We start from the raw sequence: 24745 nt of genomic DNA, 5'->3' as shown, positions 1-24745 counted from the left end.
GAATATTGGATTAATAATATCTTTGTCCAAAAATAGAGCCTTAATTGGTGATTTTAAGCTCTAATGACGAGATTGCTTTCAAAACACGAGATGTATTCGGATTATTAATACTATCTGTTTCTTCTTGCGCAATGTTCCTCAAGTCTCTTATTTGATATTTGGAGGAGACCAATGGCATATTCAATCCAAAGTTGGATGACTAGTCATCAATATAACATCTATATTAGAGTAATTTGCTGCCCATTTTGGCTTAATCCCACAACAAAATACCATTCCGTATTTTCCAAATCTATTGCATTTGGAGCAAATGAAGGCAAAATGCGTTGGTAATTTCTATAGACATTAATGTTCATGTTCGAGTAGTTCAAAACAACTTGTATGACATCTCCGTCTGAGAATGAATATTCACTATCTGCATTGTTCGAGATTGAGTTGATGATTAGAGATCCATGCCTGAATTGTTTATCCTTAAGGAAGAAGGTGTGCGAATCACTCTTTCCGCTCACTACATAATTTTGAAGTATTTGTTCGGCTGTATGGTTTGCATTGATAATACCTATAAAGATATCAGATCCTGTTGGGAATGAGTCCAATCTCAATGAGAGAATGTGATTCGTCTTGAGTGAAGACAAATCTCCATGAACACTATTCGATTCCAAGTTGCCATCAACAAATCTTCCTGGTGTAATGGGACATCGACAAACACAACTGGTCCAGGTTGCCTTTTCTCCACCAATATATTTGAGTGTCCTCTTTTGATTCATTATTGAGACTCTAGTTGTATCAATAATCCGTGAATCAAAAACCTTGAAAGTGTACTTCATTAAAAATTCCCACATATACTTTTGGTATAGTATCTCCTCAAGTTCTGATTCTAGTTGGGCAACTTGTTCTTCCAGTGTCTGAATAACTTGCTCCCTCTGTGTTTCCCCTGTGACATTGTTGGGTAATAGAGGTAGTTTGAATTGAATATTTGAATCTAACAGCGGCGAATAGAACTGAACGCACAGGAACATTAGCTTACTTGAGCAAGATACTATCTCCTTACCAAAATGTGTTTCCAAACAATCTGTAAAATTGAAATCGACTTTTTCATTCTTTAACAATTCCTGAATTGTGCTATCATGATTGTGTTCTGGAATTGAACTGATTGTGTTGGGTATAAAATCGTTTTGAGTAAAAACAAGAGCCAACCTAAGATTTTCCCCATTAATACCTGATGATGAATGTGGTAACCTTCTTTTAATCTCCTCTTGAATTGCATTTCCAATAAAATTCGATAAATGGGAAAAGGATTTAAATTGAAATCCTTGTGATGTATCCTTTTGATTTTCAGAGATGATTCTCCTCAGCAAGTCCTTAGACGTTGGAAAATAACTGCTCGTTTCCATCACCATTGACCATTCATAGTCCTCTAACTGGTGAATCCTTTCATTAGAAGTATCGTGAGTAATAATTTCCATCATGATTTTGTGTAAATCCACATTGATAGATTTCTTTGCCTTGAATGAAATTTTCAATTGTCTTTCTTGATTACCTGGTAGGGATTTAATTTCAAATGATAAAGATCCTTCAGGTAGAGGATAAAACGATTCGAGTAGTGTCGATTGGTCAAGGGAAGATTGTACATTGCAGCAATTGGACAATTTGTAAGAGGTAAATTTTGAGCATTCTCCATCTGTTTCATAAACATTATGAGAAATTTGAACGTTTGGCTGTATTGAACTCTGTTCGTGTTGGCCTTCTTCTTCAATAGAAGAGAGTGATGGTTTTTGACTTAGTGAGTGTAGTCCACGTAAACTTCCTCTATACTTCTTGTTCCTTTCCTGCATGAATTTTTCTAAAGAGACATGTCCATAATTTCCAACATTTTCTAATTCTGGTGGAATAGCGAGTTCAATACCATTATTGAACAAGTCTTCTCCAATGTCTGATTTGGTGATGGTAGATCTTCTATTTTCATCGATTGTACTTCTCCTAGGAGAGGCTGACCTCCTCAAGTCTCCATCTTCCAGAAATGCATACAATTTCGAAGGATTTCCACCAATTTCATCCAAAGAAGGTCTTGAATTTGAGGGTGTCAAATGAAGACCATTCTCAAAGGCTCGAGGGCTATAAACATTCACTGGTGAAGCCATATTTCCATTACTGAAGGAAGATCGTGTTGATTCCTCATCGAGAGGAGATTCTTCAACCTCCTCCACTTTCAATTTTTGCAATCTTTCTTCATTATTAACAGCTTGAATGAGTGAAAACTTGGCTGCATTTTCCAGAACTGGAGGGGCAGTTATCTCACTCTTTTGAGGCTGAGTATAAATAACAACCTTCTTCTTGACTGTAATAGTGGAGGCACTTTTAGTTTTCTTTAATCTTGGTTCGAAATTTTCCAGTTTGTTCATTGAGAGGTCGTTTTCAACAGGTGTGATGGCACTTGCTACCTTTTCCATTGGAGCCCTTCCTCCAATTACTGTATTCGATCGAGATGGGACATATTCCCTTGGCTGACTCGTTTCAATAATACACGAATCATCCACTATTGTTCCAACATTAGGTGAAGATGAAATGCTGCTACTTGAACCTGGTGTTGACTGAAGAGCTCCTCTCGGAGTCTTTGAAATAAAAGGTCTAAACATGTTGTGTTCATCTACACTATTATTTAGTGGAATGGATGAAACTCTAGTTGCCTTCACAACAGCATAATCCATTGCAGGCGAATTCAAACTGTGGTGGCTTGGAGCAGACATTGGTGAGGATGAATCTTGAATTGATGATGTACTCGATGATGCACTAATAATGAGAGGTGCCAAATCAGGTGTGCTTGTTGCACTGCTGCTTCTTCCTCTTTGTTGTGTCATTGTATTGTTGTTATTTCCATCACTTCCATTATTCTTATTCGAATCTGATGTTTCCTCCCTCTTGAGGAGAACAATTCGTTTTATCTTTCTAGTAATTGTCATTCCACTATTGATTATTATTCTATTGACTTCGTATTCTTCCTTTATTCTAAAGTTAATGTTGGCAAATACAACAACTTTGTGAATAGGCAAAGTAATAATTCAGTCAATTTTTTAGTTCTCTCATCAATAAACTTTCACTTCTTGTTTTGGTCATCTTTAGTGAGCGTTTCGAATCGTCTGGCCCAATCACCCAGCCACTTTAAAACATCCACACATATTAATGATTATTGGCCAACAACCAACAACTTGATTAATTGATTTTCGGAATGGCCATCTCATTTTCAATCAAATAATTAAGAAGAATATTAATTTTCAAATGATAAGTGATGGACATTCCAATCAATATTGTAAGTTAGAGTGATTGATTTAATATTCAAATATTCTTCTGCAGAAGAATTTCTCTCTTCGGAAATCTGAGACAAAACACTGATATTTTTTCACTACATTAAAATTGATAATGGCGCTAAATTGTTCAAAAAAAAATGGCGAACAAGAAGAAAAGTAAAAAGCAGTCTACTTCAACCACCTCGGGACATCATGGTTCCTCATCATCTTCGGTGGTTGCTGCTGCTTCGAATCAAAATATTACAAATGTGAGAAATATTTTTACACAACCTGTAAATTTGGATTCATGTTTTTTGTGTGATGATCATAAACCTAAGGGTTTATCTAAAAAGTCAAAAAGACAAGGTGTGATACCACACACCCTTCAAGATTTTTGGTTGGAAGCTCCAATTAAAAAGAAGCTCCAATTATTGCAAATGGATTGTAAATTTGTTCTTGACCAAATTCGTTGTTCATCACCTTACACTACAAAAGAAGGTGATAAACCAGCTTTTTTGAGTAAACCTTCCTCGTGTTTATGCCCTGCCTGTAGAAAAAAGAAGGCTATTTTCAATGCAGTGATTGCAGGTATGTTTAATAATATTGAAGAAGTATATATTTATTCAATTTTAATTAGTTTTTGAAGATTATGTGAATGAGTTAGAAGGAAAACCGCATCATTTCAACACTCTAAGTTAAAAACACTACTCCAACCCAACAACAACAACAACCACTCGCAATCTCCTCTGATTGTACTACCAATAATAGTACAACAACAACTACAACAGCAGAGCAACAACAACCTGTTCCTACTAACAATACTCAACAGGCTACAACAACACTCAGTGAAAATGATCATGTTCTTGTTAGTAAACAGCTTTCCAAAATATCCGAAAAAACACAATTCTTGATTGAAGACGAGGCAAATAACAATAATACAAACTCTACAGGTAGTACAACTACAAGTGAAACAAGTCAAACAACTATAGCTACTAGCGATTCTACTTCACCACAAAATGAAGTACCATTACCTTTTGGAAGGTATTTGACTGTGAAAAACGGAAAGATTACGGTAATTGATGACTATGTTAGAAGAGATAATTGTGAGCACTTTTTGAAAGTAATACAAAAGTGTGAAGAAGCTTTTCCAAATGATTTAAAGTTAGGACCGAATGAATTTCCAGTGCCAGAGAATATTCACACTCTCATAAATTATTGTACAGCCAATAGCGAAGTTAATATCAAGAAAATACTCTTGAAGAATGCAAAGAAAGCTTTTTCATCAAATAATCATAATAACAATAATCATCATCATAGCCTTACATCACCACAAACACAAAACCAGACGAATCCTACTAACTCAAACGTAATGACTAGTCAAATTTTGAATTTATTCCAACAACAGCAAGGTGGTGCTACAGCAACATTAACACTTGGTTCTAATGGCACAGTTTTGAATAATGTAAATGTACAAATGGTTACGGATAATGCAAAGCAGAGTAGCAAAATAACAACTCCAACTAATTCCCAAAATTCATCCCTTTCCACTTCCCATTTGCAAGTACAAGTTCCACCCTCTGTAACAATAACAGCAACATCATCAACTATTCAAACACATACCAGTCAAAAATCATCCGTTGTGGTTCATTCATCATCTTCTCAAACCTCTTCAACAGCAGCTCTTGTTGTGAGTGGTAGCATTGATATGACATCAACAGGATCAGGATCTTCTCAAAATATGAAAGTTGTAAATGGTTCTATTGCTATGGTACATTTAGGAAATGTTAAGGATCTTATTAGAGGTGGTGAATCGAATACAAATGCCACTGTTGTTCTCAATAACTTGCAACATGAAGAAGATGACGATGATGAAGAGGAGGAGGAGGATGATGAAGAAGCTATTGATGAGGAAAACGAAGAGGAAGAGGAAGAAGAGGAGGACGATGAAGAAGGTGACGAAGAAGATCTCGAGAGTGAAACAGATGACGAGGAAACATTAGATGAATATTCACAATCAGATACAGATGAGGAAATTTCTAATGATAAGGGTTCTACTAATCATTCAGAAATGCGTTTAAAGAATAGATCTTTCGATCATGATGACCAATATTATTCAAAGAGAAGAATTTCTAGAGATAAACGACATGGACATCAAAAAGAAGGGGATAATCAAAAAGAGCAAGACGAAAAGAATGAAATTCTAGCATCTAATATGAGAGAAAGCAAGTTATTATTCCAAATTTATCTTGCCAGATTGTTTTCACATAATATTAGAGTAGCATATAATGATTTATGTGCCTCGGAAATGCAAAAATGTCTCCTCGAAGAATTTGAAAGAGAATCAGAAATGAAAGCAACCACATCCAAGAATTCTAAGAATAATAAGAAATCATCTAAAAAGAATAAGGATAAGAAGAAGGAAGAAAAGCTTGCAACTCCAGTTAAGAAATCAAATTCCAATCAAAACAAGACTCCAGAAAAGCCTACTGAATTACCTAAGGCTAAACCTTCCGAAGATGTTGCTTCACCAAACCAAAGTATCGGTAGTACAAATAATGATTATGATTCTGCTGATGAAAATTATGAACAAGATTATCTCAATACTGAAGAACAAGAAGAGGATGATTATTATGATTCATTGGACTATGATTACGATGATGATTTTGAGAATAGAGGAGCTGTTCAAGATTGGAATGTTGTTACTAAAAAGCCAAAACAACCAAAAGCTGTTGCCGGATCTGTGTCTGGCACAACAACACCAAGAGGAACAACCTATAGCACCTATTCTAACAGAGGCAGAGGTGGCTCATCTGTTAGGGGTGGCAGAGGTGGTCCTCATACAATGACAACCCAATCCCTTAGACCAGCTAGCACTAGTAATTCTAACACTACTACTGCTACACCAGGTACTCCTTCCAAGGTAACAACTCCAGTATCAACAAGTAGCACTCCTCAAAAGGTAACCACAAGCAATATTACTGGTGGTAACACTCCTCAGAAACTATCATCCTATTATTCTATTTCTAACAATAATCAACCTTCAAAGAACACGCCTACTAGTAATGAGAAGCATCAAGCAAGTCATCAATTCCATAGTCAACACGTAAAGACTGCAACAAGTTCTACAACAATTATTTCTTCAAATGGTAACACTACTGGAACACCTCTCCCAGTTCCAGTTCCTACTTTACAACCATTACCACAAACTCAACAACAAACTCAACAACCACAACCAGTACAAACTCAACAACAAGGAGGATTTATTCTTCTTCCGAGTGCTGTCAACGGAGCTAATAGTAAGATTACCAAGCACTCGAGACAACAGAGTAGTAGCAGTGTTAGTAGCAATAATACTAGTACAAGTTTGGAGTCACCAATGCATCCATTTGTTAATCAAACACCAAGTGGTAATAGCACTGTTTCAAGTGTTGTTGGAGAACTTTTGAATGAGGATGAATATTTAATGCTTTCAGGACTTAAGCGTTCTACCACTCCGTCTACCACTGGTGGAGCTAGCACATCATCACCAAATAGTGTTGGAAGTGGTTCAAACGCCTTACCAAATCCACAACCATTCCAAAATCAACATTCATTGTTTGGCGGATCCAATACTCTATTTGATTCGTCATCATTTGGAAATATTGCCAAGAATAATTTATCACCATCTAACGGTAATGGCAATTCTCCAAGAGCAAATTCTCTCATTTACAATCCTTTTGATATGGGCATGCAATATGGCAATCCAAATATGATGCCACAATACAACCCAACAAACAATTTAGGAATGGGTAATGGCCTCTATCCAGGCTTTAATTTATTTGGTGGTACCAGTTCATTCCCAATGACTAACACCATTCAACAAGCTCCTCAACAACAAGCTTCAAATGCATCTTGGTCCTTATTCCAAGGTTATGGATCTTTCTCATGGAATCCAATTATGGGAAATAATGGTAACATTTCCAATATGAATCTTGGAGGTCTTTCTAATTCAAATCCTCCTCAACAATCTCATTCTACACCATTCAATGGTTCTAACAACAATTCTGCTATGAAAAATACAGTTCCTTCCGAATAATAAACAAGCTACGACCTTTACAGTATTAATACAACAAAAAAACAAAAGAAATGATGAAAACCTCCCACAACAAGAGTAGTTGTAATGGTATTTCTAGGCCGAGGGTGTCTTTATGTTTGGTACTGTTGTGTATATTGGTGGTAGTAATTGTTCAACTGTTAAGTAATAATATTAAGGTAGCAGCATCGGGACATCAGCAACAGCTGCAATATAAATGTTTTCTTGGAAGAAGGGGTTTTCAACCATCTTCATTACTCCAAACTAATGAACAGAGTTCCCTATGTGAGTGTAGGGAAGGATATTATGGTCCTTATTGCGAGCACACTAATTGTACATTACTTGAAAATTGCTCCATCAGGACTCTTTCGAAATTAACAGATCGTTACATGTTATATCTAGATAATACCAAATTACATGTAGTGGAGGATAATTCCAACTCTATTATTCACTCCTCGAGTGTTGCCACCAAAACAAGTAGTAGGGAAAGTGATGAAATAGTTGTCGAATCCCCTATTGTAATTGCATCCTATTTGAGTCAAGATGATGAGCTATATCAACTAGTGGAGAGTAAAGGAGTGTATCTAATCAGCAAATATTCACTAGAGGCAAATTCGAAAAGTATCCTCAATATGATTATTACTCCCTCAAGTTTTGAGAGTAAATTCATCAACATTTTCCATTCAAAGTCAACTCAGAGAGTCTACCTTATTGAATTGGATGCGGAAGAGAGGATAATATTATCTACTATTTCTTTGAATTCCAATATAATACTTAATCATGGAAGTTTGCTCATGAAAGATTTGAGATCAATGAAGGATTTATCTTGCACATTCAAAACGAGAAGAAACAATGTGGAATGCATGGTTAGAGAGGATGAGAAATTGAAAATTGTGGAAATTTCAATTAATCAAGATTCTTTTAAAATTGAAAAGGAAACTTTCTATCCTCTTATTGATTGCAATGAATTCACCTTATTCAATGGTCCAAACTCTGAAACAAGAGTAATCTTAACACACAAGAGAGAAGGAGTTATGGTGATTTATTCAATATTACCTGATTCTTGGGTTGAAATTGGAAAGACAAGCTCTATTGAAATTGTTGAACATTATGATACTCTAGAAGATTCATTTCTTTTTGGAAATGATCAAATGATTATCATTCCAAAATCTGAACAGTTTTCAATAGTCTCAAAGAAGAAATCCTTTAACGGACATGTTATAAGACGAATTTCTCCAAAAATCACCTCGATAGAAAATAAGGAATACAATCCTGAACTCTCCTCCATTAATATCAAGATGAAGGGAAAGGATTTGTTCGGCCACTTGATTGGAGTTTCATATTCCACTAATTGTGCAACATTGGTTCAACATTCTAGGTTTAATCCTTCTTCATCATGCAGTGAGGGATATAAATGTGTTGCTTTCAATTATGGATACAATCGAATGGATTGTTCAATTGAGGAGGAGAAAATTGCCTTGAAATTCATTTCACCACTGTCAAACAGAAATGTTCGATCCAAATTTTTGAATCAATTCCAATCGATGAATGATGTCTATTCAAAAATGATTCCCTACGATACTAAAATTCCACTCACAACAGGTGCTCCTCTCCTTTCCATTGTGAATAATGCTCAAGGAACATGCTTGAAGGCAGTTTCAACCTTCAACTCTACAACATCCAATGAAAGACGTTCCCTACTAAGCATTGAAGATAATATCATTAGTGATGTGGTGGCATTTGCAGATTTCATTCTCGATGATTTATCTATGGGAAATAGTTTCGAGTTGTGGCTCATGTCTACCGATGGAAAATACTACCTCCAAGCACAAGTATCTCAATTTGGTGTTGGAAAGCCAGTCAGAATTCAAATTTATCCTAATCTCCCAGGTGATCTTATGACTGCTACGAGAAAGTCAGAATTGGAAACTGACAGAAAAATCTGCAACGAAATCAAAACAAACACAATGTACAGATTAATTCTCAGGTTAACCAACCCAACCTTCTCTCAAACTACTGGACAACCATTGTGGACCTATCATGCCTCCATTGTTGAACCAACCACAGCAGAATTGGAAGTTTGCTCTCTCGAAGCTGACAGCACCATGAAGAAAGCAAATTATGAAACGATTCAGGATACCAAGTTTGCAGTAGGTATTTCTCAAAGCGCCTACTCTAAACTATTCTCCTCCTCTTCATTGACCCTCAATGTCACTGCTACTGTCAGAGCGGTAGGTTTAAGATGTCAATCAGAGGATTGTAATCAAATTTACATTGTTCCTTCCTTGAATGACATTATTATCATTTCAGCAACACTTGGAAGTTCCTTACTTTTTGTCTTGTTAGTTATTTGTCTAATGATTTCAATCATTATTTGTATCATTCGACCATGGCATATTGAATTAACAGAGGAGCAAAAGAAGGAAATGGAATTGAGGAGAAATTTTGAACGACTCCAACAACTCCAGAGAACAATGAGTTTGGGACATGCTCATAGTCCTGTTCGAAGTTTAGCCAGCAGCAATCGATTTCAACAACAGCAACAAGCCATGATGATGATGAACAATTCAAATTCCAACAACAACATTGAAACGAACAGAAGATGAATCTTCCCATAGTCTGTGTGTTTATTTTCCAAAACAAGATGTAATGAAACAAGCTTGTTTTCGTTGTCCACACACATGCATTTGCGAATTGTACACATGGAAGAATAAAATGACTAAATTCGGAGCTAATGGGAGTGCCGTGTTGGAAAATCCCGACTCTTTGAATTTTCTACCGTCCGTTGTTGTACAACACGTATTAACCTCAAAGAAGAAGCATTCAATCATTCTGGGGAGTTTGTGTTTGGGGGAATGAGGTGACTATGAAGATGATTGAATAATAATTGCGGATGGAATGCAAAACTGCAAAGATTACTTGAAGAAAAAAATGTCAGCTGCATCTGCATCGAGTGCACAACAAGTTGCCTCATCAACCAATGGTGTTGAAAAGTATGAAACTCTCTCATCACTCTATCATGGTGATGCCATTCCGTTCACACTTCGTGATTTGAAAGAGGCCATTCCAAAACATTGTTTCCAAAGACCAGTCATGACTAGTATGCTTCATGTTATTTCTGACTTGGTTCAATTGGTTGCTTACACTGTTGCCTATTATTACTTTTCAAACTTGTTGGAAAGTTGGTGGTTTTCTAATCCAAGTTTGTTGGTTTTGAGTCCAATTTATTACTTGTTGCAAAGTATTCTATTCTGTAGTTATGTTTTCATTGAAGGTGTTACTTTTACTGGTTTGTGGGTTCTTCAAGTAAGTTAATTTTACCCTTTTCACACAATTTACCTTCTTTGAATTTTATTGTGTACGTGTGAATTCTTCGGACCGAACGAATTTGTGAAAATTATTAATATAACTTGTGTGTGGAATTTAAATAGCACGAATGTGGTCACTATGCCTTTGCTGATAGTCCACTTGTTTGTGATATTGTTGGTTATCTTATTGGAAGTGCCTTGTTGGTTCCATACTTTGCTTGGCAAGTAAGTTTGTTTTGAAACTGTGAATGTGTTAAAACTTAATTCTTTTGAATACTATGTACTGTTATTAGAAATCACACGCCATTCACCATGCCAATACTAATCACATGACCAGAGATCAAACTTGGGTTCCACAAAACATTCAACCAGTTCCTTCCCATAATCCAGCTGAAAAGCCAGAAGAAACTAAGAATGTTCAAATGAAACCAAAATCTGAATCAGCCTTTTCTGCAGTTGTTGATATGATTGTCATGGCTACTATTGGTTGGCCACTTCACTTGTTGGTCAATATTTCTGGACCAATTAAGGAAAATTTCTATGCTTACTATGCTAAGGGTATTCGTTATGAACCAGCAATGATTAATGACAATGGAGAACATGATGCTGAAAATGAATATTCTGATTACAAGCAAGTTTCTAAAAAGTCCCCAATCAGTTTCACTTCCCACTTTTTACCATCTTCACCAATTTTCAATAAGAGTGAATTTTTCAAGATTCACTTGTCCAATTTTGGTGTTATTGCCATGTTATACATTGTTTATCAATTATTCCAAGTTTTTGGATGGCAAGTTATGGTCACTACTTATGTTTTACCACTTTTAGTCCAATTCTTCTTCCTTACTACTCTTACTTTCTTACAACACGTTCATGATGACATTCCTCATTTGGATGAAGGTGAATGGAATTGGTTGAAGGGTGCTATTTGTACTGTAGATCGTTCATTTGGTTCATTCTTGGATTCTAAACTCCATCACATTACTGACACTCATGTTTGTCATCACATTTTCTCAAAGATTCCATTCTATCATGCTGAAGAAGCTACTAGAGCTATTAGAACTAAACTCGGAGTTTATCATAAGGATGAAACTTCAAAGAGTTTCTTTGGAGCTTTGTATCATAATTTGCAACATTGTGTTGCTTTGAAGAGAAATGAAAAGCACAGAGGAATTTTGTGGTGGGATCATTAAGCAGTTTATTTTCTTTTATTTTAATTGAAAAATAAATTCATTAGAATACTAGTATGGATTAATTATATCTTACTATGTGCGTGAAATTAAAATTGTTGATTTTCACAACTTTCAATGGTTGTGGATGGTGAAGTGACACTTGGTAGTGTTTGAACTTCTTCTGGTGGCGATGTAACTAAATCTTTCAAATTGACTAGACTAACCACAATGGATTTTCTATTTTCCTCAATTGCTGATTGATCATTCATTGTTGTTGCCGATTCTTCTTGTTGTGGAAGATTTACTGAGCTTGTGGTTGGAGTAATTGTTGCTGAGCTTGTCATTGAACTATCACTCACAATTCTACTAATGGCATTCGAATGTTCATATGGAAATTGTTGACTAGTTCTCCTATGATTTCGTGGTGAGTTGGTAAAGAATGATTGTCTTGGACTACTCAATTCAGATCCCATCGATGAAGTTTCGTTCAATAATAATTGTCTCTCTCTTTCTTTAGCTTCATACAAATCAATGTTATTATATTCATCTGAGAGGAGTGGATTGTACATTAACACAACACATCCTGCGAATAGTAAAATTCCAAATGAATTCAAAAAATACGAAACCACATTTGAGTCAGAACTGAAAGACGAAGCCAACACTGAAGCAATAGCAGCCAAAACTTGTAAAACCGTCGAAATACCCATCGAAATCAACAAGACAAACGTTTTGGTCAATGGTTTCTGTATAGAATTCACAAATGCATTTCTATTCGATTCTTGTTTCAATTTCAATGAACGTTTCTTAATTGTTCTCAAAACCCTCACTCCAAAATAAATATACAGAATAGTCTGAATCGTCACTTCTATTATAAACACAACCAATGTCAAAACATAGAGAACTGTCTGATTGAATTGAGCTGCATGAATTTTTACAAGAAAATTTGTGACAGCAATCATAATGACAAGAATGAGAGTGATGAGAGAACTGGCAAGTGTGAGGAGATTGGAGAGGAGTTTCATGATGGTAAATTGTTTTTTCGACATACTTCCTGCATGATGAACCGTTTGTAAACTATTATAATATTTTTAAATATTAAATATATTATTGTAAAGTATTTAAATATATTAAACAATAATTTTTTAATAAAAATGTAAATATTTATCCAATTATATATATATTTATATACTTACAACACATTCATAATAAAACCCATCAATACAAATATTGTAATGGACTGAATTTCAACAATTGCAGTTTCTAACATGGCACATATTTGTGTAAAAATGAATAATCCATCAATTTCCACTTGGATTTCCGGATGTAAATTATAATTCAATGATATTCCATTGTAAATGACACGAAATATCAAAGCAATCATTTGAATAAAGACAAAAGCTGTCACTAATCCAATTAAAATTTGTTGATTTCTCTTAATCAATGTTTTTCTTCCTTTCACAAAGAATAAATATCCAACTGTTATTAAAAAGATGGAAAATGACATTAGAAACAAAGCAGAGTTTGACAGAGAACTGACATTTGAAATAAATGATGGCAGTTCATCTCTTAGAGTTGAATTTGTTGTTGAATTGTTTTCTGCTGTTGAAGATAGCAAGTTGAATATCGAAAATTGATCACACTCTGTCAAGTAGCTTTGTGTTGACAGTACCGAGGTGCCAACTGTCATTTTTTTATAATTTCGTTTTGATCAATTAATTTTCAAAGAGCCAGTGGTTGAAACTTGTTTGCATTTGGAAGGATTTGACAGATAGCATGACAGAAACAAGCATGAAAATGAAATGTGGCATTTTAATACCTTTCACTAAAATAACGAAAAGACTTTTGACATTTCCTGACGAATAAAGAGCTTGAATTGTTGTCATGTTTGTTTCAAAATTTTTTGAGGTGTTTCAAAGCATGTTGTAGATTGACTATTTCATTGAGTTTCGTATTTAACCAATTATCTTTCGAATAACAAAGAAAATGAGAAGAAAAACAAATTCTAAACATTTTCAATTTTATCGAAATCTCTATTGTAAAATATTTTCCCTTTTCTCAAGATGATTATCCTTGTCTTTAATAGTTTCTCAAGTCAATCCTTGTCATTAAAAGTACCATTCTTTTTAATTTTAAGAGATACTGAATGATGTAATTTAAAAAGAAAAAACAACAATCTTCTTGAACAATGTTTTATCAAGTATCAAACACATTATTCGAAACATTATACGAAAGCAATTCATCAACTAATCTTACTTCCAATAACAATTCCACAGAATGTCCCACCTGGTTACTTTCCCTTACTCTCGTCCCTCGTAATCGAAACATCCCTGATCAATGTCCAGATGCCATTTCCGTTCCCATAATTTCAGGACTATCTTTCGTATTTTATATTTGCCTGGTTTCTCTCTCAATATTTGGATTCATTTGGAAGAGAAACTCCACCCACGTCATGGCACGATCAACAGCTGGCATGCACTTTACAATTTTCTCAAGTATTTTCATAGTGAGCGTCTATTCATTGAGGTACATGATTTCCAGAGAGCAATTTCCATGTTTATTATACAGTTTCATGTTTTTCATGATGCCAGCAAGTTTTACAGTGCCAAATACGTTGAGGAGTTTGAGAGTTTATACTCAGTGGAGAGTGAATTGGTTTAAAGCTCAGAATTTTAAGGAAAATGAAATGAGAAAGAATGAATTGGATGAAAATTGTAAAGAAATGAATGGAGGTGGTGAAGGAGAATTGATAGGGAGTGGTGTTGTGTGTCGAACGCCATCGAGTCCAATATTGACTGGGTCGTTAACATTTCCAAATCGAATATTGGAAACTAATCAGGACAAATGGACAGAATTTAAACAATATCTAGATCTTCACAATAAGATTGAGGAGAAGGAAAACATTTATAGAAAAGCAAATCTTATTTTCCATTCAAAAAAGTGGAAAACTTTCATATTTGTGTGCGTGTATGGAATTCAATCTTTGATTTGGTTTAGTTTGGCAGCCGTGGAGGAATCTTTCTTTTCAGAGACAATGATTTTCATGCAGGAAGCTTCAATGATATCACTGAAAGGTTGCTACACAAAACCGCCAATCAATATTGTAATTATCATTCTTTTTGTGTTTTACTTCATTATTGAAGTTGTGGCTTTTATTTGGTTATTAAGGACTGAAAAGGATACATACTTTATCAAAGGAGAAACAATTATTACAATCATTGTTCAAATTACAGCTGCCATTATATATATTTGTTGTACAATGGATTTTTTCAAAGTATATGATCGTGTATTCCCAACTGGCCTAATTATGATTTATTACTGTGGAGCTGAGATATTCATCACTATAACATTACCAGTTCTGTATGCCATTGTGAAAGATTTGAGAACAATTGAAGTATTCAGTAATGAATTGGAGTTTATTCTTAATAAGAATGAAACTTGTGAAATATTGTTGGAATATTCGAGAAGATCTTTCTGTCCTGAAGGTGTTCTTGTCTATAAGGATATTACCAAATTTAAACAGGCTAGATGCTTTAAAAAGAGAAAACTCATTGCCTTGGACATTGTGAAGTGTTATTTGACATCTAGTGGAGTTTACGAGCTGAATTTACCAAATATGAATGTTATAAGGGAAGACATCTTGTTGAAAATCAATAGTGCAATGTGTAATGATGAATTGACAGACGACTTGTTTGAGGAGGTCCAATTTCAAGCTCTTCTCACATTGCAAGATGTTTTGGAAAGGTTGAGATATGCTAATGAGAAGATTAGAAAGGTATTGCAAGAGTGGAAAGAAAAAGATAATATTCCAGTTTCTTCAAGATCACCTCCAACAGCAAGAGTTAAATAAGTAACGTTAAGCACAAATATTTCAAAATAAAAAACTAAAAACATTTACCGACAATGGGGCTCGAACCCACGACCCCAGGATTAGAAGTCCTGTGCTCTATCCAACTGAGCTATGACGGCCTCATGACTAACATTATCTTAATTTCTTAATCATCAATTTAACTTTAATTCATAATCTCCTTAATGGGCAAAGATTGAAATATCGTTTATTCCCTTTAATATGAGCATGAGATATCTTTCACTTCAAACCCTATCATTCTCTCAAAAAAATACAATTCAATGATATGAACAACCCACCAATCACTGCAACATTTCCCAAATATTCCCTCTTCTTCCATTCTCTTGCTTTTCAGCAAACGGAACAACAACCACATTTACCCCATTTCAATAATACACAATGTCCAAGCTGGTTTTTTTCCTTGAAAATGGTAAACGACATGAGGAATTTTCCTGGGCAGTGTCCTGATGTATTGTCAGTCCCGATTCTGTCAGGGTTGTGTTTGGGGGTTTATTTGATGCTTGTAGTTTCGAGTATAATTGGTTTCGTATGGAACAGAAACTCGGATCATATCAGAGCTAGGACAATTGCTGGCATGTTTTTTACTCTCGTTTCAAGTTTCTTTGTATTTACCATCTTTTCTTTAAGGTTTATTATTGGTAGAGAAATCTTCCCTTGTATCTTATTTAGTTTAGTTTTCTTTCTAATGCCACCATGTTTCTCCATTCCAACAATTATTAGATGTCTAAGAGTGTATGTACAATGGAGATTCAACCTTTTGAAAGAATCAAAATTCAGAGAAAATGAAAAGCAAAATGATATTGTTACAGTGATTAGTTCAGTTTATTCTTCACCGAACAGTCCAAATACTTTGATTCCAGTAATGGTGTATAGAGCTCCCGTTCTGAAAACTATTAGAAACAAAATCGCCTCACATCAAAACCTAAAACAAATAGAGAAATTCTTCATTTATTCCAATTACATTTTACAATCCCACAAATGGTTAATTTCTATATTTTTAGCCGTTTATGGATTTCATATCATATTCTGGTTTTCATTAGCAATTTTTGAAGATTCTTTACATCCAAATTCGAGATTTCTAATGGAGGACGAATCAATGCTTTCCTTTGAGGGATGTTATGCATTAGAATCCATTACATACATTGGTGGAATCACCTATTGTGTCTATTTGATTATTCAACTTGTGTGTTTGGTTCTTCTATTGAAAACTGAGAAGGACACATACTTTATTAAGGTGGAGTCTATTTTGATACTGATTCTTCAAGTAGTTTGTGTAGGACTATATATTACCTTAGGTCAATCGTTTTATAGAGTTGTGGATCATATTATACCTGCTGGGTTGATCATGTTTCTGTACTTGAGTTTGGAAATAATTGTTACAGTGACTCTTCCAGTAATTTATTCTATTATGAAGAGATATCAAAAGGTGGAAGTATTCGATTCTGAATTGGAATGGGCTTTAAATAAGAGTGAAACTTGTGAAATGTTACTGGAATATTCAAGGAGATCATTCTGTCCTGAAGGTGTCCTTGTTTACAAAGACATTTCCAAATTCAAATTAGCTAGCACTTTCAAAAAGAGGAAATTACTGGCATTTCAAGTTGTTGATAATTATCTGACGTTTGGTGGAGTTTATGAGTTGAATATGCCAAATATTCACCTATTGAGGGAGGAAATTCTATTCAAGATTGATAGTGCAACATGTGAGGAAGAAATGCAGTTCAGGTTCAAACATTAATTAATTTGAAGGATGTATTCGAAAGGTTGAGAAGGTCAAACGAAAGGATGAGAAAGTTATTGGAAGAATGGCGACATGATGCACATCATATAGAAATCCAATCAAATCTTCCACAATCACCTCCCACTCTATTCATTTGATATTTTTACATTTAAAGAATAGTCTCAATATTGTAAACAGTGGAAATGAATGTCTCCCTCCCAAAAGAGGTTTTTATTGTCTGAATTAACCAAAGGAAGACAACACCAAGATTTCACACCTCATCACAATTATCCAACAAAAGTTGAATAAACAGTGATCATGATTGTACTGTGTCATGTTGTCTGTAAGGATTGTTGAACCTATTACAATTTGTGAACAAGGCAGGAGTAGTGATTTGAAAAGTAACCTGTACAGCAGGATCTACCTTAAAAAACATCAACACCCTGGAATCACACTAACAGAGCAAAATGTCCAAACCAACAAAAACCAAGATGGGAAGTAAAATGTTCATCACAGCTCATGATATCATCACTGGTGAAAGACATCAAATTGTTGTACCATCATCAAGTGATTTAATTGTTCCTGTCGTTTCAGAGAAGGAGTATGTGTTTGTGAATTTGGACAGGGAAACTCACATGATTGCTGTGTTGAATGATGAAGGAGAGGAAATTCACTTCAAGGTGGAGAATTTAGCAGCCTACAATCGATTTATCGAGACTCTTAATCAATACGAGAACAGTGGAGATCAACGTACGTTAAAAGTGACCACATATTGTTCGATTGGACTCGAAGGACCAAAGACATTACATGTTCAGGATGATGAAGAAGTTGAAGAAAAATGAATTTGAATAAACCATCGCTCACTGTATGACGCTCCTCCAGTTGGAATAGTTTAACGATGGAAGAGTGCTCTCAGTCAGTCACCAAAGGCAATTTTTTCTGGATCTGTTTGGTACTTTTAGCAATTATTAAGGTTATTTCTTTCCATTTCTTCCCTTCAAAGAACAAGATTATTATCAATGATAACACCTTGGAAATAACACTTGATGGGAATGAACCTTCAAATATTCTTGTTTATTTACACTCGCGAAGTACTATATTCAATACTATTATTCAAAACTTAGTATTATTATTCATTGAGAATATCTTTAAAAATCCTCATCTTCAAATTGTGGAGGTTTGTGATGACTAGGATTAATATTACCAAATGAGGATGAAGTATTTCCTCCTCCATTGCCACCACCTCCAAATGGTCCAATTGTTGGATTGATTGGATCAAATCTAGAACCTGGAAGAATTTGAGGTCTAATAGGTGGTGCTGAATATGGAATGTTTGGATTAAAGATTGGGTTATTTGGACCAACTTGATTTCCACCAATTCCACCATTCATTGGGGTAGGGCCATTACTATTGATGGGTCTAAAACTACCAGATAGTGGGTTTAAATCTTGTTCTCCTACTAATCTGTTGTTGTTATTCATTTTGAGTTATTTTTTTAGTGTTGAATTCTTAAATGCCCAATGAATTGTGCGCTATTTAAAGATTAAAAAAAGGAACAAGTTCACTTTGTGTTTACATACAAATATTGAATGTAACTAATCCTCGAATAAGACTTTTAAATGTTGCTTCGCAACAAATTATCTAAAATTCAGATAAAAAGATACATTCAGTTTTTATTTTGGTTGTTTTGCTTATTAATCCTTTTGAAATTCCGTTTTGAAAACCAGCAAAAACAATCCCTCAATGCCATAATAATGAAATCCAACCTCACAAAAGTAACTCTCAAATCCACCAGCAGCATAACTATAGGAACATTTCAACTTCTTACCTAATAACTCATCACACAACCTATCCAATTCTGCAAGGTATTTATTGCTCTTGTGGGGATCATTTTCAAAGGTACGAGCAAAAAACATCTCATTGGGATATTCCGATCCATGGGCTACTGGTACGAGTGTGTCAGCATTAAATTCGTGAGGAATGTTATGATATTTGACTGTGGTTGAATTTTCCAAATCCCGATCATACACAAATGTTTTGTCTGTTAGTAAGGGATTTGCACTCTCAATTTTTTGCAAGTATTCAATGATGGTTGATGGTAATATTGATGATGATGGTGCTTCCATTGATAATCAGTTGTTTTTTTGTTGTTATAGTGGTTGTATGTTCTTAAATTCGAGTTCATTAAATTGTAAATTTTTTCAATGTTTCCAAAAAAAATGTAGGGTTTGTTTATTTGGTAGTTAGAACCGGTACGGTTCTGACTATGAAGTTATCGTTGGCTTAGTTGTTGGTGGATTTGCCATGATGTAGGGTGGTTTTTTTGTTTTGTTGAGATAGAGTAGTTCCTTTTTGGACCTAGTTTTGAGTTCCAATCAGAATTTTTGTAACAATTTTCAACATATTGAACGTAAATTCTATAAATTTGATTTAGAACTTCTGATTTAACGATCTTTTTCTTTTTCCATATTTTGTAATTTGATTTTAAGATGATTCCATTTGGAGAGAAAGTAAGAGTTGATGGGGAGCTTGATGTTGTGTTGATTTCAATCTTATTAAGGTTATAGGTGAGTGAGATTTCATCATATAACCGTTGACATTCAGTACGTTCGTGTATACATCGAGAGCATTCCCAAAATATGTGATCCCAAGTTGCACTGGTATTACAGGATTCACAAATAATTGGTTCTTTGTCATCAATATTATTGATTCTAATTGCTTTGTGCAAGTTTGCAAAGCATATCTTTTGTTGGTATAGTGAAAGTGTTGGATTAGACCAGAAATTTAATGTCAATCTGTGCCATTCGTTATTTTTATCTAAATTGCCCATCAAGCTAGGTGTCATCTTACTTCTAAGATGAGCTAGTAATTCTTGCCTGATGTCTGGTGAAGTTTTGTTTTGCTTGATTAATATCCATTCTGAAGAATCTAGATTTCTTGGTTCGATCCAATTCCAGTTGTTGTTAATTAAATTTAAAATAAATTCTTCTAAATAGTTGTTGCTGTCTAATGCTTGTTCCACATCTAGTAATGCTTTTCTCATCACATAACGAGTAATAGACGATGATGAGTTAACAAATCTGTATAAAGCAGCACATTGTTCTATATAGTAAATATTTGAGGGTGATATTAGTCCTAGACCCCCAATAGATTTTTCTCCATACATTACTGCTTTAGACAGTCTACAATCCCATCCCATTTTCATTTTGATTTGTCCTGAAATATATTTATCCAATTTCTCCAATTTAGATTTTGGGAAACAACCGACACTACATAAGTATCTGGGGATTGATATTACTTTAGATTGAAACACCACTCTTGCAGTGTTTAGTTTTAACATTTTTGGTTTGAAAGATTGAGTTCTGAATGTAATTTTATCTAATACACTGGATGGTGTATTCCAGTTGAAATTACTACCATTAAGAATGGCTCCAAGGTACTCCAAGTCATGTTTTTTGTTATTAATATTAATATTATTCATCCAGATTTTTGCTTTTGACCTGTTACCTGCAGGTGTGATACCTACTACTTTACACTTTTCTTCTGCGAAATGTAATCCAATTTGATTTCCTATTTCTGTTAATCTTTTTAGGATTGCATTCATTTCATATGCTGTTTCACTGAGAATAATTATATCATCAGCATATAATAAGATTACCACGTTAATATCTCCAAATGAGATTCCTTTGAATTCTTTAATAACTTGCGTTATTAGATCGAAATATAGGTTGAAGAGAATAGGGCTTGAAGGGTCACCTTGAGGAACACCAAGTGTTGAATTAAATTCTGCTGACACTGAATTATTAGCAAGAATCTTAATTTTATGATTGGTGATCATGTCTTTCACAAGGTTACATATATGACTATCAAATCCTTTTGCTTCTAAAATATCTATCAGTTTAGAGTGAATTACAGAACCATAAGCATTTTTAATATCCAATGTAGAAATGAATATTGATTTGTTATTGTTCAAGTATGAATTCAATACTGTTTTCACTACTGATAGGTTATCTGTTGTTGAACTATTCTTCAAGAATCCTCTTTGACATTCATTTAATAAATTATTATTAGTGTTAATTATGTTCATTATTTGAGAATTAATGAAAGTAGAGAGAATTCTATATAGAGTTGGTAATACCACTATTGGTCTAAAGTTTCCCAATTTTGAAGGATTATTAACTTTTGGAAGGGGAAGAAGTAGACCTTGTTTGAATGATTGTGGTATTTGGGTTTTTCCTTCAAGAATATTGTTAAATGGAATTACAAATTTTTCTATACATTCTTCATCTAACAATTTCAGGAATTTTATGGGTATATTATCCCACCCTGCCATTGAATTTTTCGTATTTGAGATTGTTTCATATAATGATTCTGATGTGAATAGGTTGATTTGATTATTATTGTTGATATCATTAATTATATGTGTGAATTCAATGTCAGAGTTGGGGAGTTCAGTATTGAACATTTTAGAAAAGTGGTCTATTATTTCTTTTTCAAAATTGACCGAGTTAGTTACATTGAAGATAGATGAGTGTTTAGATTCTTTTCTAAATGGGTAACTAAATGGTTTTTTCGTTGTTAAATCATTAACTTCATTAATGAATGCTTGTTTTCTTTCCTTTAATTTAACTTTAATAACTGAATCCATTTTATCATCAAGTTCTACTAATTTAACTTTGATTTCATCTCTGGAAGGGTTGTTATTATTATTAAATAATTCAATACTTTTCTTATTTAAATTTTTCTTTTTTTTTAAATAATATTTGTTAATATCGTTTTTTAATTTGAATAATTCTTGATATTCTTTACAATTTGTTACATTATTTGATTTTCTTTTTTGATAGGTAAATTCTTGTAAAATTGTAATTAAATGATTTTGAATATCTTCTACCGTGTTGTAATTGGATTGTAAAATTTTTAATTTAATATTTTCAATATTATCTTTAATTTTTTCCCAATTATATATATTTTTTGTAAATGGTAGAGAGAAAGTTTTTGGTTCATATTGTAGGTCAACAGTAGCACATACTATGTTATGTTGAGTAAAGGTGTCAATATCTTTACTAGATATGTGATTGTTAATATTAGCAATAATATGATCTGGTCGTGATTTAGCATATACTGATGATCCATTGAATTGTGTGAAAGATGGTTGAATGTTTGTTGAATTAAAATCATACAACCTATATTCGCTTATCCATTGTATTAGTTTTTATCTTTTGGAGAAAGTCTGCTAAATTTGGTGCTTGGTATTGTTGTCATATTTGTATCACCTAATATATATAAATATTCATTGTGTACCATACAATATTGAATTAGTTCTGTTAGTATATTAAAAATTTCAAAATATATATTGTCCATTTTAATTCTTCCATACCAATTAACAAAATTAATAGTTTTGTTGTTAAGTTCTACTTTAACATTTGTTAATCGGCCTTTGATTAATTCTTCATATGAAAGGAGGTTAATTTGAGTGTCTTTTCTAATTAGAGTTAATATTCCTCCAAAATGGTCACTTGGTTGTTTGAAACTATTAAATACGTAACAATTGTTAAATAAATTTGTTGCTAATCTGAGTTGTTCGTTATTTGATATGTCCCAGTGAGTCTCTTGTACTGCAATAACGTGCAGATTGTGTCTATCTATATTGTTAAGCAAACATGTTTGTTTTGAGAGATTAAAACACGATAGATTACATGTAGCTAATTGAATATGATTATTTAGACTCATTGTTTGGGTGTTGGAAGTACCCCTAGGTTTCTAAATTCTTCAAATAAACCCGCAAAATTTTGTTTCATAGTTATATTCATATGATTGATGATAGAATCATGATTTTCTTTTAGTTGATTAGTTACAGATTCTTTCATCTCAATTTTATGTTTATCAAATTGAACTGAAATTTGTGAATTATTTAATTCAAATTCTTCTTTCAGCATAGATTTGGTAATTGTTTCTTGTTCTAGGTAAGTAATTCTAGATGTAAAATCCTCTTTGATGTTCGTTTTGAGAGTTTCAAATTTATCTTCCAAATAGTCCAAACTTTCAGTAAGAACTTCATTTTCCAATGTACGATTTTTTAATTCTTCTTCCATTTTTTTAAATTTAATTTTAAAACTTTTCTTTTTGTAATAGCTATAGGATAGATTTTTGAGGATATGATTTTCAAAATAAATCTCTCTAGTGATTGAGGCTGTAGCTAATTGATTAATTGGGACAACAGCGAACATTTTTTTATCATTGGAGCAAGTTACTCTTGGTTTAACTTTCCATTGTTCTTCAATAGTTTTTTCCAATTCATCATGTCTAATATTAATATTATCTCCTAAATTAATAACGAAAGACACTGATTTATCTAGGTCTCTAGTTAATTCCAATTTTTTCATTAATGTTTCGCTAACAAGGGTGTTGGTGTGGATTGACCAATATTTAGTAGATGTTACCATATTCATAGATATAATTTTAGTATTTGGTTTATCTGCTTCATCTCCCATATTGTCATGGTTTTCTGAATTATTAAATTCTGTCCAAACTTTTTTAATATTTTCTTCATTAATTTCTAATTTAATATTATATTTAAATTCAGTTACAGTAGTTTGATGGCATATAGCAAGATTAGAATTTTTGTTAATACAATTTTCTGCTAGTTGTTTGTTTCTAAAGTATAATATAGCTAATTTCAAATTATTATCTACCTTCATTCCGAATACATTATTAGGACTTATTTTTAAATAATTTGCCAATTTGTTGATTGATTCATTTTGGTCGTAATTACAAATGATGACTCTGTGTTTAGTTTGGTATCTATTTAATTTTGGACCATTATTAGATGTACTATTATTACTATTATTATTATTATTATTATTAGTAGTATTATTATTATTTGATTGTTTATTCACAATTACATTATTATTATTATTATTATTATTATTATTATTATTATTATTACTAATATTGTTGTTGTTATTACCAGTGTTGTTCCTGTTGTTTAGATTCTGGTTGGTGAATTTTTGACGATTAATTCGTCTCTTGTTGTTATTCATTTCTGATTTAAAATATTTTTTTGAAGCCCCCCCAATGTTTCCAAAAAAAATAATCTTACTTGGGTTTCGAATGGGGTGGAATGTCTTCCCTTTTTTAAAAGCCAAAAGAGATGCTGACGGACGGGATCGAACCGGCGACCAATGGCTTATTAGACCAACGCTCTACCGACTGAGCTACGCCAGCTATACTAATGTATTAAAATTTCTCCTTTTGTTCATGAAAACACATATTGTTTCAATATTATTATTTCAGAAATAACGAGTCTGAATTGTTAATGAAGTAAGTTGAG

At 33.4% G+C, this 24745-nt stretch overlaps 10 protein-coding genes and 2 non-coding genes across 12 annotated transcripts; 5 read left to right on the top strand and 7 right to left on the bottom strand.

Moving 5' to 3' along the window:
- Positions 1 to 218: 218 nt before the first annotated feature.
- NAEGRDRAFT_66006 (uncharacterized protein) lies at positions 219 to 2957 on the bottom strand (the record flags this gene model as incomplete). Its single annotated transcript, XM_002678719.1, has 1 exon — positions 219 to 2957. One exon carries the CDS (start codon positions 2955 to 2957, stop codon positions 219 to 221), a length of 2739 nt encoding a protein of 912 aa, XP_002678765.1.
- A 482-nt stretch (positions 2958 to 3439) lies between these two features.
- NAEGRDRAFT_48062 (uncharacterized protein) lies at positions 3440 to 9959 on the top strand (the record flags this gene model as incomplete). Its single annotated transcript, XM_002678852.1, has 3 exons — positions 3440 to 3869; positions 3977 to 7231; positions 7756 to 9959. The coding sequence occupies 3 exons, from the start codon at positions 3440 to 3442 to the stop codon at positions 9957 to 9959; spliced, it is 5889 nt and encodes a 1962-aa protein (XP_002678898.1).
- Positions 9960 to 10284: 325 nt separating this feature from the next.
- NAEGRDRAFT_79253 (delta-12 oleate desaturase) lies at positions 10285 to 11904 on the top strand (the record flags this gene model as incomplete). The annotated part of the gene is made up of 3 exons (XM_002678851.1): positions 10285 to 10659; positions 10785 to 10886; positions 10955 to 11904. The coding sequence occupies 3 exons, from the start codon at positions 10285 to 10287 to the stop codon at positions 11849 to 11851; spliced, it is 1374 nt and encodes a 457-aa protein (XP_002678897.1). The 3' UTR covers positions 11852 to 11904.
- Positions 11905 to 11937: 33 nt separating this feature from the next.
- NAEGRDRAFT_48060 (uncharacterized protein) lies at positions 11938 to 12852 on the bottom strand (the record flags this gene model as incomplete). Its single annotated transcript, XM_002678718.1, has 1 exon — positions 11938 to 12852. The coding sequence occupies one exon, from the start codon at positions 12850 to 12852 to the stop codon at positions 11938 to 11940; it is 915 nt and encodes a 304-aa protein (XP_002678764.1).
- Positions 12853 to 14279: 1427 nt separating this feature from the next.
- Positions 14280 to 15677, top strand: NAEGRDRAFT_48059 (uncharacterized protein; the record flags this gene model as incomplete). Its single annotated transcript, XM_002678850.1, has 1 exon — positions 14280 to 15677. One exon carries the CDS (start codon positions 14280 to 14282, stop codon positions 15675 to 15677), a length of 1398 nt encoding a protein of 465 aa, XP_002678896.1.
- Positions 15678 to 15722: 45 nt separating this feature from the next.
- NAEGRDRAFT_t233 lies at positions 15723 to 15796 on the bottom strand. The gene has a single exon. It is a non-coding gene; the product is annotated as a tRNA-Arg (tRNA).
- A 274-nt stretch (positions 15797 to 16070) lies between these two features.
- On the top strand, positions 16071 to 17433 carry NAEGRDRAFT_79252 (uncharacterized protein; the record flags this gene model as incomplete). The annotated part of the gene is made up of 1 exon (XM_002678849.1): positions 16071 to 17433. Exon 1 carries the CDS (start codon positions 16102 to 16104, stop codon positions 17431 to 17433), a length of 1332 nt encoding a protein of 443 aa, XP_002678895.1. The 5' UTR covers positions 16071 to 16101.
- Positions 17434 to 17882: 449 nt separating this feature from the next.
- Positions 17883 to 18257, top strand: NAEGRDRAFT_48058 (uncharacterized protein; the record flags this gene model as incomplete). The annotated part of the gene is made up of 1 exon (XM_002678848.1): positions 17883 to 18257. The coding sequence occupies one exon, from the start codon at positions 17883 to 17885 to the stop codon at positions 18255 to 18257; it is 375 nt and encodes a 124-aa protein (XP_002678894.1).
- A 306-nt stretch (positions 18258 to 18563) lies between these two features.
- On the bottom strand, positions 18564 to 18896 carry NAEGRDRAFT_65998 (uncharacterized protein; the record flags this gene model as incomplete). Its single annotated transcript, XM_002678717.1, has 1 exon — positions 18564 to 18896. The coding sequence occupies one exon, from the start codon at positions 18894 to 18896 to the stop codon at positions 18564 to 18566; it is 333 nt and encodes a 110-aa protein (XP_002678763.1).
- Positions 18897 to 19687: 791 nt separating this feature from the next.
- On the bottom strand, positions 19688 to 20620 carry NAEGRDRAFT_65997 (uncharacterized protein; the record flags this gene model as incomplete). Its single annotated transcript, XM_002678716.1, has 1 exon — positions 19688 to 20620. The coding sequence occupies one exon, from the start codon at positions 20618 to 20620 to the stop codon at positions 19688 to 19690; it is 933 nt and encodes a 310-aa protein (XP_002678762.1).
- Positions 20621 to 23141: 2521 nt separating this feature from the next.
- NAEGRDRAFT_65996 (uncharacterized protein) lies at positions 23142 to 24455 on the bottom strand (the record flags this gene model as incomplete). The annotated part of the gene is made up of 1 exon (XM_002678715.1): positions 23142 to 24455. One exon carries the CDS (start codon positions 24453 to 24455, stop codon positions 23142 to 23144), a length of 1314 nt encoding a protein of 437 aa, XP_002678761.1.
- A 111-nt stretch (positions 24456 to 24566) lies between these two features.
- Positions 24567 to 24639, bottom strand: NAEGRDRAFT_t232. The gene has a single exon. It is a non-coding gene; the product is annotated as a tRNA-Ile (tRNA).
- Between the last annotated feature and the right edge of the window lie 106 nt (positions 24640 to 24745).

Source organism: Naegleria gruberi (genome assembly GCF_000004985.1).
Source record: "Naegleria gruberi genomic scaffold NAEGRscaffold_16, whole genome shotgun sequence".
In the NCBI taxonomy this organism is placed as follows: Eukaryota; Heterolobosea; class Eutetramitea; order Acrasida; family Naegleriidae; genus Naegleria; species Naegleria gruberi.
Note: the sequence above shows the minus strand (reverse complement) of the source record. Positions and strands in the feature narration are given on the sequence as shown.